This window comes from Bombina bombina, chromosome 5, assembly GCF_027579735.1.
Source record: "Bombina bombina isolate aBomBom1 chromosome 5, aBomBom1.pri, whole genome shotgun sequence".
NCBI classification, from domain to species: Eukaryota; Metazoa; Chordata; class Amphibia; order Anura; family Bombinatoridae; genus Bombina; species Bombina bombina.
Window position 1 is genome coordinate 1,003,885,468 of NC_069503.1, and position 15,636 is coordinate 1,003,901,103.

At 38.0% G+C, this 15,636-nt stretch overlaps 1 protein-coding gene across 2 annotated transcripts in view; it reads left to right on the forward strand.

The window, feature by feature from the left end:
* The window catches only part of VPS13B (vacuolar protein sorting 13 homolog B), a 1,996,594-nt gene that overhangs the window by 153,131 nt on the left and 1,827,827 nt on the right, over positions 1 to 15,636 (forward strand). For both annotated transcript variants that reach the window (XM_053715243.1, XM_053715242.1), the window contains exon 4: positions 3,454 to 3,574. In XM_053715243.1, coding sequence (XP_053571218.1) covers positions 3,454 to 3,574 — 121 coding nt within the window. The remainder of the gene's footprint in view (positions 1 to 3,453; positions 3,575 to 15,636) is intronic.

Here is a 15,636-nt window from a genome sequence, read left to right on the forward strand (position 1 = left end):
TTTAATAACGCAATCTATTTACAAACCATGGGAACAGCCATAGGCACCAAAATGGTACCACAATATGCAAACCTCTTCATGGCTGATTTAGAACAGAGATTCCTAGCTACTCACCTTTACAAACCCTTCAAATACTTTCGCTACATAGATGATATTTTCATCATATGGACAGAAGGAGAAAAAAACCTAGAACATTTTCATAAATCATTTAATCTATTTCATGCATCAATCAAGCTTAAAATTGACTTTTCTAGAGACTGTGTCAGCTTTCTGGATACAACAATATCCATCACAAATGGCAAATTACATTCATCTGTATACAGGAAACCAACAGATAGATGCAGCTACCTCCACAGCTCCAGCTCCCCACCCCAATCACATTAAAAAATCCATAAACTACAGTCAGGCCACTAGATATTACAGGATTTGCTCAGACACCAAGGACCGTGACAAACACCTCATCACACTGTCCCAATAATTCAGAGAAAAAGGTTACAAAACAAGGGCTATAAACAAACAAATTAACTCTGTCCTTAATACCCCACATGAACACTTGCTACAATACAGGGAGAAGAAAAACATATCGCATATCCCACTAGTAGTCAAATATAACCCTGCTGTAGAAGGAATACGAAAAATCATAAAAGTTATATATATATATATATATATATTTCATGCCTTTGGGCGATAGTGTGCTTCAAGTCCTGTTGGCTCGGTTGCGTTGCGTGTGTTTTTTAGCCAGGCTTGGGACTGTCGTTTATGTCCTTGGGGCCATTTTTCTTCATGGTTTTTGCTCCCGGTTTTTGGATGAAGTGGAACTTTTTTCTTTATGGGATGTAGTTCAGTTCTGGTGCCCTCTGATTGGGCCGCCTCTTACCCTCCTGTTCCTGGCATTCAGTGTCCTCTTTGGCTTGGGTATAATTTTCCCACAAGTAATGAATGCGGCTGTTGACTCTTTCCCATTAGGAAGAAAAACATAAATTATGCTTACCTGATATAGGTGACCCTCGGTTTGCGCTGGTTCAATTTGCGCCGTTTCAGAATAACGCCCTTTTTTCATTCACGTGACTGCTATTGAAAAGCACTGAGAAGCAGAGTGCATTGATTAAAATAAGGACAAGCCAGTAGGTGGAGCTGTCCGCTTGTGTTACAGCAAAGATATGCAAACATAACAGGTCTGAAATGAATCCGTGTACACAGACCACAGACCTGAGCTATGGATAATGGAGCAGCTCTCAAAGGAATAAGATCTAGCAGACATGAGGGAAACTTTACATCTTCCTGCCCAGCTGCTTGAAGGTCAGGGTGCCAAAAAAATCAGTCCAGCCTGGAATGCATAGAATATCTGCAGACCGGATATTAGCTAACAGTGTATGCTACTGTTTCAATGCAGAGACCTTACTGTTTTTGTTTGCAGAAAAATGCAAGTGGAAAAATGTTTTTGTTCATTAAACTTAGTTTAATGATATATTCTGTGTTGTGTGAATATTTGATACTGTTTATAATGTTGTTTAGCATTTATAGTCTTCATTTCAAAGCTTTAAAAATGATGTATTATAGGTTACTTAGGTTCCAGGCCCCTCTCAAAATTGACATAACTCCCTCACTTCCCATTGACTTACATAATAAACTGGGTTTTAATTTACAACGGTTTTGATTTACAACCATTCCTTCTGGAACCTAACCCCCGCGTAAAGTGAGGGCTACCTGTAATTTCATTTTCTTCCGTGGGAAAGGGTCCACAGCCCCCCACCCGTTTTTTTTCATGTAGAGTCTTCTGGCACCCTTTCACCTGATATTTCTTCCACTGTTCCTTGTTCCTTGGCAGAATGACTGGGGGATAGGGGAAGTGGGACGATAGCCAAAGTACTGCACGACGTGTGTGTTTATATATATTTATATATATATATATATATATATATGTGTGTGTGTGTGTATATACAGGTAGCCCTCAGTTTACGCCGGGGTTAGGTTCCAGAAGGAATGGTTGTAAATCGAAACCATTGTAAATTGAAACCCAGTTTATAATGTAAGTCAATGGGAAGTGAGGGAGATAGGTTCCAGGCCCCTCTCAAAATTGTCATAAGTAACACCTAATACATTATTTTTAAAGCTTTGAAATGAAGACTTCAAATGCTAAACAGCATTATAAACCTAATAAAATAATCACACAACACAGACTTCACTTGCATTTTTCTGCAAACATTTCTTTCTATGCATTCCAATCTGGACTGATTTAAAGACAGGAAGATCTTGTTCCTTTGAAATCTGCTCGATAGCTCCGGTCTGGTTAAACTGATTAATTTCAGCTTGCTTGGCTTTACTGCAACACAAGCGGACAGCTCCACCTACTGGCTATTTTAATAAATGCACTGCTTCTCAATGCTTTTCAATAGCAGTCACATGACTGGAAAAAAAGGTTGTTATTCTGAAACGGTGTAAATTGAACCGTTGTAAAACGAGGGCCACCTGTATATATGTGTATATATATATATATATATGTGTGTATATATATATATATATATGTGTATATATATATATATATATGTGTATATATATATATATATATATATATATATATATATATATGTGTGTGTGTGTATATATATATATATATATATATATATATATATATATATACACATACACATGTTGTTTTAGGTGAAGGGGTTAATTCAAAAACTATGGCACACTTTCTTTGTTCTGCTTTTTCCAAGGGATTGCAAATATTAGTGCAGAGGGCTTCAAAATGACCCATGAGACACCAGTTTGTCTTTCCTTCTCTACCATGATGATAGAGATACTCAGAAATGTAATTTTCTTGCAAAATTTTACCCCAATAAGGTGTTTTAATAAATTAGTTTAGACCAGAGACAACCATACTTAGCTAGCTGCTTGATTTTGTGTGACCATTATTAGAAACACTTTAGAGCATTTTTTATTGGACTGTTGCGTGCATATAACTATGTTTTTAACCTCTGCAAAATCAGTTCTGAATCAGCAACTGGTTCATAGTTGAACACAGCCAGTCACAGGCGGTATAGTTGTATTCAGATGAGGATCAGCAGTGTGCTACTGCTCTAGGGCTTTTTACTATGTGTCTAATGCGTTAGAGCATTTTCTTATTGCACTTGTATTCCCCCTTTTATTTTATAAGTTAAAGAGAAAACATGATGGAGTTGGAGCGATAATAATGAAAGAGTAAAAAGTTAAGACAATGGATAGGTAATTGTAAGTAGAGAGTAACATTTAGTGGAGAACTATTATATTTTCTTTAAAAAAATTTTTTATGTAAACCTTTCTCTGTATTTTTTATCTTGCTGTTAGATGGCCTAAATAGTAAGTCGCATGGTTTTCTTTTTCCATTTGTTTCTCATGTCTAGGTTTGAAAGACAGTGATTGTTTTATCTTTGCTTGATTACATTCAACGATTGTTTACCGTTTGTTTTGCAGGAGGAACACGAAAGCTGTGGTTCCAGTTCAACCAACCGCAGCACTTCTGAAAGTGCCAAATCTCAACTTAAACCACGGAAGATTCAACAAACAGCTCCTACTGATCCTGATTTGCCACCAGGTGATTTTTAATAATCACTTTTTTTTTTTTTTAAATAAAAAATAAATAATTTATGTAATTATTCATTTACAAACATATCATTAAAGGGACATTAAACACTTTGAAATGGTAACATAAAATGATAAATCTTATATATAAAAAAACCTCTACAATATACTCTCATTATTTATTTTGTCCCCTTTTACTGTAATTCCATTCTGACATTGTGAGCTTTTCAGTTCCTGTCAGAAATGGAAGTGCAGAACACAGTTCTATTCCACACAGCCATTGGCTGCACACTTTAGTGACCTATTTATAACTGTCCCTAATTGGCTACAGTAGAGAAGGTAACCTAAGTTACAACATGGCAGCACCCACTGTTTTATAGACACTAAAACTTTACACTTATTTTGTCAATATTTAAACAGCTAATAAAACTTTAAAAAAAAATACAGCTACAAGTTATTCTCAGACTTGTCTTTCTTTCATGTAATTAACAAGAGTCCATGAGCTAGTGACGTATGGGATATACATTCCTACCAGGAGGGGCAAAGTTTCCCAAACCTTAAAATGCCTATAAATACACCCCTCTCCACACCCACAAATCAGTTTTACAAACTTTGCCTCCAAGGGAGGTGGTGAAGTAAGTTTGTGCTAGATTCTACGTTGATATGCGCTCCGCAGCAAGTTGGAGCCCGGTTTTCCTCTCAGCGTGCAGTGAATGTCAGAGGGATGTGAAGAGAGTATTGCCTATTGAATGCAGTGATCTCCTTCTACGGGGTCTATTTCATAAGGTTCTCTGTTATCGGTCGTAGAGATTCATCTCTTACCTCCCTTTTCAGATCGACGATATACTCTTATATTTACCATTACCTCTACTGATTCTCGTTTCAGTACTGGTTTGGCTTTCTACAAACATGTAGATGAGTGTCCTGGGGTAAGTAAGTCTTATTTTCTGTGACACTCTAAGCTATGGTTGGGCACTTTATTTATAAAGTTCTAAATATATGTATTCAAACATTTATTTGCCTTGACTCAGAATGTTCAACTTTCCTTATTTTCAGACAGTCAGTTTCATATTTGGGATTATGCATTGAATTATCATATTTTTCTTACCTCAAAAATTTGACTTTTTTCCCTGTGGGCTGTTAGGCTCGCGGGGGCTGAAAATGCTTCATTTTATTGCGTCATTCTTGGCGCGGACTTTTTTGGCGCAAAAATTCTTTTCCGTTTCCGGCGTCATACGTGTCGCCGGAAGTTACGTCATTTTTTGACGTTATTTTGCGCCAAAAATGTCGGCGTTCCGGATGTGGCGTCATTTTTGGCGCCAAAAGCATTTAGGCGCAAAATAATGTGGGCGTCTTATTTGGGGCGTCGCTTTTGTCTCCACATTATTTCAGTCTCATTTTTCATTTGCTTCTGGTTGCTAGAAGCTTGATATTTGGCATTCTTTCCCATTCCTGAAACTGTCTTATAAGGAATTTGATCTATTTTGCTTTATATGTTGTTTTTTCTCTTACATATTGCAAGATGTCTCACGTTGCATCTGAGCCAGAAGATACTACAGGAAAATCACTGCCTGCTGGATCTACCAAAGCTAAGTGTATCTGCTGTAAATTTTTGGTAGCTATTCCTCCAGCTGTTGTTTGTAATAATTGTCATGACAAACTTGTTAAAGCAGATAATATTTCCTTTAGTAATGTACCATTGCCTGTTGCAGTTCCCTCAACATCTAAGGTGCAGAATGTTCCTGATAACATAAGAGATTTTGTTTCTGAATCCATAAAGAAGGCTTTGTCTGTTATTTCTCCTTCTAGTAAACGTAAAAAGTCTTTTAAATCTTCTCTCTCTGTTCCTCTCAGGATCTTGTTCAAATTTTCTATGACTACTATAAGGGAATATATTCCCCCAGGATCTCTGACCTCACAGAACGTCGGAAATTCTGGGGAGAAATTTTCTTCCCAATATTAACACCTAGTCTAATTAAGGAACTTGAATCCCCCATTACGGAAATAGAAGTTGCAAAGGCAATCAATAATTTGGCGCATAACAAAGCACCCGGTCCGGACGGAATACCTAATGAGTTTTATAAAATGATACCCTCTACGGTAATACCGGATTTGACCTTATTATTCAATCATATATATATAGAGGGAAATGAACCCTCATCTAACTTTACAGCCTCACATACGTCTTTAATTTTAAAAAAGGGTAAAGATGCAAGATTGGTCGAGTCATACAGACCCATAGCTTTGATGAACACCGATTACAAATTGTTGACTTCGATTCTCGCCCAGAGACTCCAGTCCCTTCTTCCCTTGATTATTAGCCCAGATCAGGCTGGTTTTATGAAGAATAGGAACTCGGCGGCTAAAATAAGGGAACTCCTGCTTACCTTGGATTATTTTTCGAATGGTACGGATACCGATCATCTAGAGGAGGGAGGTAATTCAGACTTGGCAATTTTGGCTATCGACGCCGAAAAAGCCTTTGACTCAGTTTACCATGACCATCTCCTATTTTCATTAGAACAATTCGGGCTAAAAGGTAAATTTGCTAAGTTTATTGAAAAACTTTATCGTACAGCCTCCACAAGAATGATAGTAAATGGTTAGTTATCCCCAGAAATAATTCTACACAGGGGGACTAGGCAAGGGTGTCCCCTTTCCCCACTTCTTTTTAACATTGCTATAGAACCTTTTGCTGTAATGATAAGACAAAGATTAGAGGGGATTCGGGTCGCTGGGCGGGAGTTGAAAATAGCATTGTATGCTGATGATGTTCTTATTTACCTATCTAATCTACGTAGAAATTTACCTATTCTCCTATCAACCATACATCAGTTTGGTTCCTTCTCAGGATATAAGGTAAATGTAAAGAAATCTGAGCTTCTCTGGATAAGGCACACTGACTGTTCTCCTATAGATGTACCCTTTTCCATAGTGAAAGACTCATTTAGATATTTAGGTATAAATGTCTCAAGTAACCCTGATTCCTGGTATTCATTGAATATTCTTCCTGTGTTGAATAAGGTCAAATCAGTTTTTAAGAACTGGCAGACTCTACCCTTGTCTTTGTCTGGACGAATAGCAGCTTATAAGATGATCTTATTACCAAAAATTTTATATGTCCTTCAAAATATTCCTCTGATTCTGAGAAGGAACGATTTGAGTTTATTTAACTCACAACTCCGGTTTTTTCTGTGGCAAGGTAGGAAACCTAGAATATCACTTGCAAAACTCTCCTTTCCAATAGGATCCGGTGGCCTGGCTTTACCTGATTTACGAGTATATAATTATGTATTCTTGGTTCGTATTTTAGCAGATTGGCTTTTTGCTCATAATTATGTTACAAATAATGACTTAGAGACTAGTATGTTGTACCCTTTTTCACCCATTGCGTTGATTCATCTCGACACTATTCATATCCCACCCCAAGTTAAACGCTATAGATCTATTTATAATATAATTTTAGCTTGGAGAAAGATATGTACTTTGCTAGGAATAGAACATCGGGTGTCGAGTTTTCTAGGTTTTCTGGGGAACCCACAATTTCAGTCAGGAACAACATCTTCAATCTTTTTAGAGTGGAAGACTCAAGGGCTTGTGAATGTTCTTCAGATACTTGATATAAAAAAAAGATGTGTGAAATCATTCGATGCTATTAGGGTAGAATTTAATATCTCCCAGAAATTTTTTTTTGCCTATCTTCAGGCTAGACACTATGCTATGAAGTTAGTGAATGAGTATGGCTGGAACTGGTCATTGGGGCGCATAGAAAACTGGCTTATGCTGGTAAAAAATAGACTCATGTCAATTTCTCCATGCTATCTGATTATTGTCTCCGATAAGGGCACAATTAATCTTGATAAAATTGCTATTAATTGGGCCACATTAATATCTCAGGAAGTAGAATCTAAAATACCTTCTCTCTCAATTCGAAAGGTTACTCAAACAACCCTTTCTGCCACATGGAGAGAATCTCATCTGAAGCTGTTTCACATGACATATTTTACACCAGAAAAAGGAACGAAATGCGGCAGTACGAACTTTATTATATGTCCCAAGTGTTCGTTTCCCTCCGCAAACCTCCTGCACATGTTATGGACCTGCCCTAAAATTAAAAACGTATGGTCCAAAGTCCAATTCTGGCTTTGCAAGATACTAAAGCTCTCATCATTAAATTTGAAGGGCAGACATATAATTTTTCTCTTTTCTGACCCAGAAGATAGACAACTCAATGTGAAGTTTATTAATATAACTATATTGGCTGTTAGATATCTTATCTTTAAAAAATGGAAAATGCTGACGGTCCCTAGTATATCAGAAATTAAAAACTGTTTCAAAAAACAATGTATTCTTGAACAATATAATATTAGTGCTGACAATGATGTTCATGTTGTTAAATTCTTTCTCAAATGGTCAGCATTTATAAAAGTTTTCTCTTCCACGGAAATTGAATATTTGATACATCCTTTACGTAACTCTGAACTGGTCCTGCTAGGGAGATGGTGAAGGGGTGTTTCCCCTTTTTCTTTTCTTTCTTTTTTTTTTTTTTTTTTTTTTTCTCTCTTTTTCTTTTTTGTTGCGTTCATTTTGTTTAATTTGTTGTTTGGGCGTATTGTGCTGTTTTCTTATGTAAAAATTAAAACCCAACAAGGTATAGAATATCACGAAGCATAATATTATTACCTGGGTTATTATCTTTTCCTGTATAAATCACATCCAAAGAGTTGATGGGTATCTATAACATAGTACTGAATGTGGAATAATCTATATACTATATGCACACTTGTTATACCCAAGTTATGGTTTGGAAAAAGTTCTACTCTACTTTTGTTCTCATTTAATGGCTATGTTTCTTTTATTATTGTATGATTGTAATTGGTCCTTGTTGGATATAAATAAATATTTGAAAAAAAAAAATCTTCTCTCTCTACAGATGAATTTTTAAATGAACACCATCATTCTGATTCTTTGGACTCTTCTGGTTCAGAGGATTCTATCTCAGAGATTGATGCTGATAAATCTTCATATTTATTTAAGATGGAATTTATTCGCTCTTTACTTAAAGAAGTACTAATTGCTTTAGAAATAGAGGATTCTAGTCCTCTTGATACTAATTCTATACGTTTGGATAAGGTTTTTAAAGCTCCTGCGGTTATTCCAGAAGTTTTTCCTGTTCCTAATGCTATTTCTGCAGTGATTTCCAAAGAATGGGATAAATTGGGTAATTCATTTACTCCTTCTAAACGTTTTAAGCAATTATATCCTGTTCCGCCTGACAGGTTAGAATTTTGGGACAAAATCCCTAAAGTTGATGGGGCTATTTCTACCCTTGCTAAACGTACTACCATTCCTACGTCAGATGGTACCTCGTTTAAGGATCCTTTAGATAGAAAAATTGAATCCTTTCTAAGAAAAGCTTATCTGTGTTCAGGTAATCTTCTTAGACCTGCTATATCATTGGCTGATGTTGCTGCAGCTTCAACTTTTTGGTTGGAAACCCTAGCGCAACAAGTAGCAAATCGTGATTCTCATGATATTATTATTCTTCTCCAGCATGCTAATAATTTTATCTGTGATGCCATTTTTGATATTATTAGAGTTGATGTTAGGTTTATGTCTCTGGCTATCTTAGCCAGAAGAGCTTTATGGCTTAAGACTTGGAATGCTGATATGGCTTCTAAATCAACTCTACTTTCCATTTCTTTCCAGGGAAACAAATTATTTGGTTCTCAGTTGGATTCTATTATTTCAACTGTTACTGGTGGGAAAGGAACTTTTTTACAACAGGATAAAAAATCTAAAGGTAAAAACAGGGCTAACAATCGTTTTCGTTCCTTTCGTTTCAACAAAGAACAAAAGCCTGATCCTTCGTCCTCAGGAGCAGTTTCAGTTTAGAAACCATCTCCAGTCTGGAATAAATCCAAGCCTGCTAGAAAGGCAAAGCCTGCTTCTAAGTTCACATGAAGGTACGGCCCTCATTCCAGTTCAGCTGGTAGGGGGCAGGTTACGTTTTTTCAAAGAAATTTGGATCAATTCTGTTCACAATCTTTGGATTCAGAACATTGTTTCAGAAGGGTACAGAATTGGTTTCAAGATGAGACCTCCTGCAAAGAGATTTTTTCTTTCCCGTGTCCCAGTAAATCCAGTGAAAGCTCAAGCATTTCTGAATTGTGTTTCAGATCTAGAGTTGGCTGGAGTAATTATGCCAGTTCCAGTTCCGGAACAGGGGATGGGGTTTTATTCAAATCTCTTCATTGTACCAAAGAAGGAGAATTCCTTCAGACCAGTTCTGGATCTAAAATTATTGAATCGTTATGTAAGGATACCAACGTTCAAGATGGTAACTGTAAGGACTATATTGCCTTTTGTTCAGCAAGGGAATTATATGTCCACAATAGATTTACAGGATGCATATCTGCATATTCCGATTCATCCAGATCATTTTCAGTTCCTGAGATTCTCTTTTCTAGACAAGCATTACCAATTTGTGGCTCTACCGTTTGGCCTTGCTACAGCTCCAAGAATTTTCACAAAGATTCTCGGTGCCCTTCTGTCTGTAATCAGAGAACAGGGTATTGTGGTATTTCCTTATTTGGACGATATCTTGGTACTTGCTCAGTCTTTACATTTAGCAGAGTCTCATACGAATCGACTTGTGTTGTTTCTTCAAGATCATGGTTGGAGGATCAATTTACCAAAAAGTTCTTTGATTCCTCAAACAAGGGTAACCTTTCTGGGTTTCCAGATAGATTCAGTGTCCATGACTCTGTCTTTAACAGACAAGAGACGTCTAAAATTGATTACAGCTTGTCGAAACCTTCAGTCACAATCATTCCCTTCGGTAGCCTTATGCATGGAAATTCTAGGTCTTATGACTGCTGCATCGGACGCGATCCCCTTTGCTCGTTTTCACATGCGACCTCTTCAGCTCTGTATGCTGAACCAATGGTGCAGGGATTACACGAAGATATATCAATTAATATCTTTAAAACCGATTGTTCGACACTCTCTAACGTGGTGGACAGATCACCATCGTTTAATTCAGGGGGCTTCTTTTGTTCTTCCGACCTGGACTGTAATTTCAACAGATGCAAGTCTCACAGGTTGGGGAGCTGTGTGGGGATCTCTGACGGCACAGGGAGTTTGGGAATCTCAGGAGGTGAGATTACCGATCAATATTTTGGAACTCCGTGCAATTTTCAGAGCTCTTCAGTTTTGGCCTCTTCTGAAGAGAGAATCGTTCATTTGTTTTCAGACAGACAATGTCACAACTGTGGCATACATCAATCATCAAGGAGGGACTCACAGTCCTCTGGCTATGAAAGAAGTATCTCGAATTTTGGTTTGGGCGGAATCCAGCTCCTGTCTAATCTCTGCGGTTCATATCCCAGGTGTAGACAATTGGGAAGCGGATTATCTCAGTTGCCAAACGTTGCATCCGGGCGAATGGTCTCTTCACCCAGAGGTATTTCTTCAGATTGTTCAAATGTGGGGGCTTCCAGAGATAGATCTGATGGCCTCTCATCTAAACAAGAAACTTCCCAGGTATCTGTCCAGATCCCGGGATCCTCAGGCGGAGGCAGTGGATGCATTATCACTTCCTTGGAAGTATCATCCTGCCTATATCTTTCCGCCTCTAGTTCTTCTTCCAAGAGTAATCTCCAAGATTCTGAGGGAATGCTCGTTTGTTCTGCTAATAGCTCCGGCATGGCCTCACAGGTTTTGGTATGCGGATCTTGTCCGGATGGCATCTTGCCAACCATGGACTCTTCCGTTAAGACCAGACCTTCTGTCACAAGGTCCTTTTTTCCATCCGGATCTGAAATCCTTAAATTTAAAGGTATGGAGATTGAACGCTTGATTCTTAGTCAAAGAGGTTTCTCTGACTCTGTGATTGATACTATGTTACAGGCTCGTAAATCTGTATCTAGAGAGATATATTATAGAGTCTGGAAGACTTATATTTCTTGGTGTCTTACTCATCATTTTTCTTGGTATTCTTTTAGAATTCCGAGAATATTACAATTTCTTCAGGATGGTTTAGATAAGGGTTTGTCCGCAAGTTCCTTGAAAGGACAAATCTCTGCTCTTTCTGTTCTTTTTCACAGAAAGATTGCTATTCTTCCTGATATTCAGTGTTTTGTACAAGCTTTGGTTCGTATAAAACCTGTCATTAAGTCAATTTCTCCTCCATGGAGTTTGAATTTGGTTCTGGGAGCTCTTCAAGCTCCTCCGTTTGAACCTATGCATTCATTGGACATTAAATTGCTTTCTTGGAAAGTTTTGTTCCTTTTGGCCATCTCTTCTGCCAGAAGAGTTTCTGAATTATCTGCTCTTTCTTGTGAGTCTCCTTTTCTGATTTTTCATCAGGATAAGGCGGTGTTGCGAACTTCTTTTGAATTTTTACCTAAGGTTGTGAATTCCAACAACATTAGTAGAGAAATCGTGGTTCCTTCATTATGTCCTAATCCTAAGAATTCTAAGGAAAAATCGTTACATTCTTTGGATGTTGTTAGAGCTTTGAAATATTATGTTGAAGCTACTAAATCTTTCTGAAAGACTTCTAGTCTATTTGTCATCTTTTCTGGTTCTAGAAAAGGCCAGAAAGCTTCTGCCATTTCTTTGGCATCCTGGTTGAAATCTTTAATTCATCTTGCCTATGTTAAATCGGGTAAGACTCCGCCTCAGAGGATTACAGCTCATTCTACTAGGTCAGTTTCTACTTCCTGGGCGTTTAGGAATGAAGCTTCAGTTGATCAGATTTGCAAAGCAGCGACTTGGTCCTCTTTGCATACTTTTACTAAATTCTACCATTTTGATGTATTCTCTTCTTCTGAAGCAGTTTTTGGTAGAAAGGTACTTCAGGCAGTGGTTTCGGTTTGAATCTTCTGTTTATGTTTTTCATTAAACTTTATTTTGGGTGTGGATTATTTTCAGCAGGAATTGGCTGTCTTTATTTTATCCCTCCCTCTCTAGTGACTCTTGTGTGGAAAGATCCACATCTTGGGTATTCATTATCCCATACGTCACTAGCTCATGGACTCTTGTTAATTACATGAAAGAAAACATAATTTATGTAAGAACTTACCTGATAAATTCATTTATTTCATATTAACAAGAGTCCATGAGGCCCACCCTTTTTTGTGGTGGTTATGATTTTTTTGTATAAAGCACAATTATTCCAATTCCTTATTTTATATGCTTCGCACTTTTTTTCTTATCACCCCACTGCTTGGCTATTCGTTAAACTGATTTGTGGGTGTGGTGAGGGGTGTATTTATAGGCATTTTAAGGTTTGGGAAACTTTGCCCCTCCTGGTAGGAATGTATATCCCATACGTCACTAGCTCATGGACTCTTGTTAATATGAAAGAAATGAATTTATCAGGTAAGTTCTTACATAAATTATGTTTTTCTTTGAATGCATCATTCTATCTAGTGTTTCATGTCCTTTAAAGATACAATTATAGCCATATTAAAATGATACTCTATTTTGAATTTGCTTTGATACAAATGAAATAGCTTCACAATTAATATTAAAATCTTTCTCAATGCACACAAATGTGCAGCATAGATTACTTTTCTTTCATGTAATTAGCAAGAGTCCATGAGCTAGTGACGTATGGGATATACATTCCTACCAGGAGGGGCAAAGTTTCCCAAACCTTAAAATGCCTATAAATACACCCCTCACCACACCCACAATTCAGTTTTACAAACTTTGCCTCCGATGGAGGTGGTGAAGTAAGTTTGTGCTAGATTCTACGTTGATATGCGCTCCGCAGCAAGTTGGAGCCCGGTTTTCCTCTCAGCGTGCAGTGAATGTCAGAGGGATGTGAGGAGAGTATTGCCTATTTGAATGCAGTGATCTCCTTCTACGGGGTCTATTTCATAGGTTCTCTGTTATCGGTCGTAGAGATTCATCTCTTACCTCCCTTTTCAGATCGACGATATACTCTTATATATACCATTACCTCTGCTGATTCTCGTTTCAGTACTGGTTTGGCTTTCTACAAACATGTAGATGAGTGTCCTGGGGTAAGTAAATCTTATTTCTCCAACATAGGTGTGTCCGGTCCACGGCGTCATCCTTACTTGTGGGATATTCTCTTCCCCAACAGGAAATGGCAAAGAGCCCAGCAAAGCTGGTCACATGATCCCTCCTAGGCTCCGCCTACCCCAGTCATTCGACCGACGTTAAGGAGGAATATTTGCATAGGAGAAACCATATGATACCGTGGTGACTGTAGTTAAAGAAAATAAATTATCAGACCTGATTAAAAAACCAGGGCGGGCCGTGGACCGGACACACCGTTGGAGAAAGTAATTTATCAGGTAAACATAAATTCTGTTTTCTCCAACATAGGTGTGTCCGGTCCACGGCGTCATCCTTACTTGTGGGAACCAATACCAAAGCTTTAGGACACGGATGATGGGAAGGAGCAAATCAGGTCACCTAGATGGAAGGCACCACGGCTTGCAAAACCAGTCATTCTCTTTGCCGTTGTACAGGCAACATCTCCACGGAGATGGCTTAGAGTTTTTTAGTGTTTAACTGTAGTTTTTATTATTCAATCAAGAGTTTGTTATTTTAAAATAGTGCTGGTATGTACTATTTACTCTGAAACAGAAAAGAGATGAAGATTTCTGTTTGTATGAGGAAAATGATTTTAGCAACCATTACTAAAATCCATGGCTGTTCCACACAGGACTGTTGAGAGGAATTAACTTCAGTTGGGGGAACAGTGAGCAGTCTCTTGCTGCTTGAGGTATGACACATTCTAACAAGACGATGTAATGCTGGAAGCTGTCATTTTCCCTATGGGATCCGGTAAGCCATGTTTATTAAGATAGTAAATAAGGGCTTCACAAGGGCTTATTAAGACTGTAGACTTTTTCTGGGCTAAATCGATTCATATATAACACATATTTAGCCTTGAGGAATCATTTAATCTGGGTATTTTGATAAGATTATATCGGCAGGCACTGTTTTAGACACCTTATTCTTTAGGGGCTTTCCCAAATCATAGGCAGAGCCTCATTTTCGCGCCGGTGTTGCGCACTTGTTTTTGAGAGGCATGACATGCAGTCGCATGTGTGAGGAGCTCTGATACATAGAAAAGACTTTCTGAAGGCGTCATTTGGTATCGTATTCCCCTTTGGGCTTGGTTGGGTCTCAGCAAAGCAGATACCAGGGACTGTAAAGGGGTTAAAGTTAAAAACGGCTCCGGTTCCGTTATTTTAAGGGTTAAAGCTTCCAAATTTGGTGTGCAATACTTTTAAGGCTTTAAGACACTGTGGTGAAATTTTGGTGAATTTTGAACAATTCCTTCATATTTTTTCGCAATTGCAGTAATAAAGTGTGTTCAGTTTAAAATTTAAAGTGACAGTAACGGTTTTATTTTAAAACGTTTTTTGTACTTTGTTATCAAGTTTATGCCTGTTTAACATGTCTGAACTACCAGATAGACTGTGTTCTGAATGTGGGGAAGCCAGAGTTCCTTCTCATTTAAATAAATGTGATTTATGTGACAATGACAATGATGCCCAAGATGATTCCTCAAGTGAGGGGAGTAAGCATGGTACTGCATCATTCCCTCCTTCGTCTACACGAGTCTTGCCCACTCAGGAGGCCCCTAGTACATCTAGCGCGCCAATACTCCTTACTATGCAACAATTAACGGCTGTAATGGATAATTCTATCAAAAACATTTTAGCCAAAATGCCCACTTATCAGCGTAAGCGCGACTGCTCTGTTTTAGATACTGAAGAGCATGACGACGCTGATGATAATGGTTCTGAAAGGCCCCTACACCAGTCTGATGGGGCCAGGGAGGTTTTGTCTGAGGGAGAAATTTCAGATTCAGGGAAAATTTCTCAACACGCTGAACCTGATGTGATTACATTTAAATTTAAGTTGGAACATCTCCGCGCTCTGCTTAAGGAGGTATTATCCACTCTGGATGATTGTGACAATTTGGTCATCCCAGAGAAACTATGTAAAATGGACAAGTTCCTAGAGGTCCCGGGGCTCCCAGAAGCTTTTCCTATACCCAAGCGGGTGGCGGACATTGTA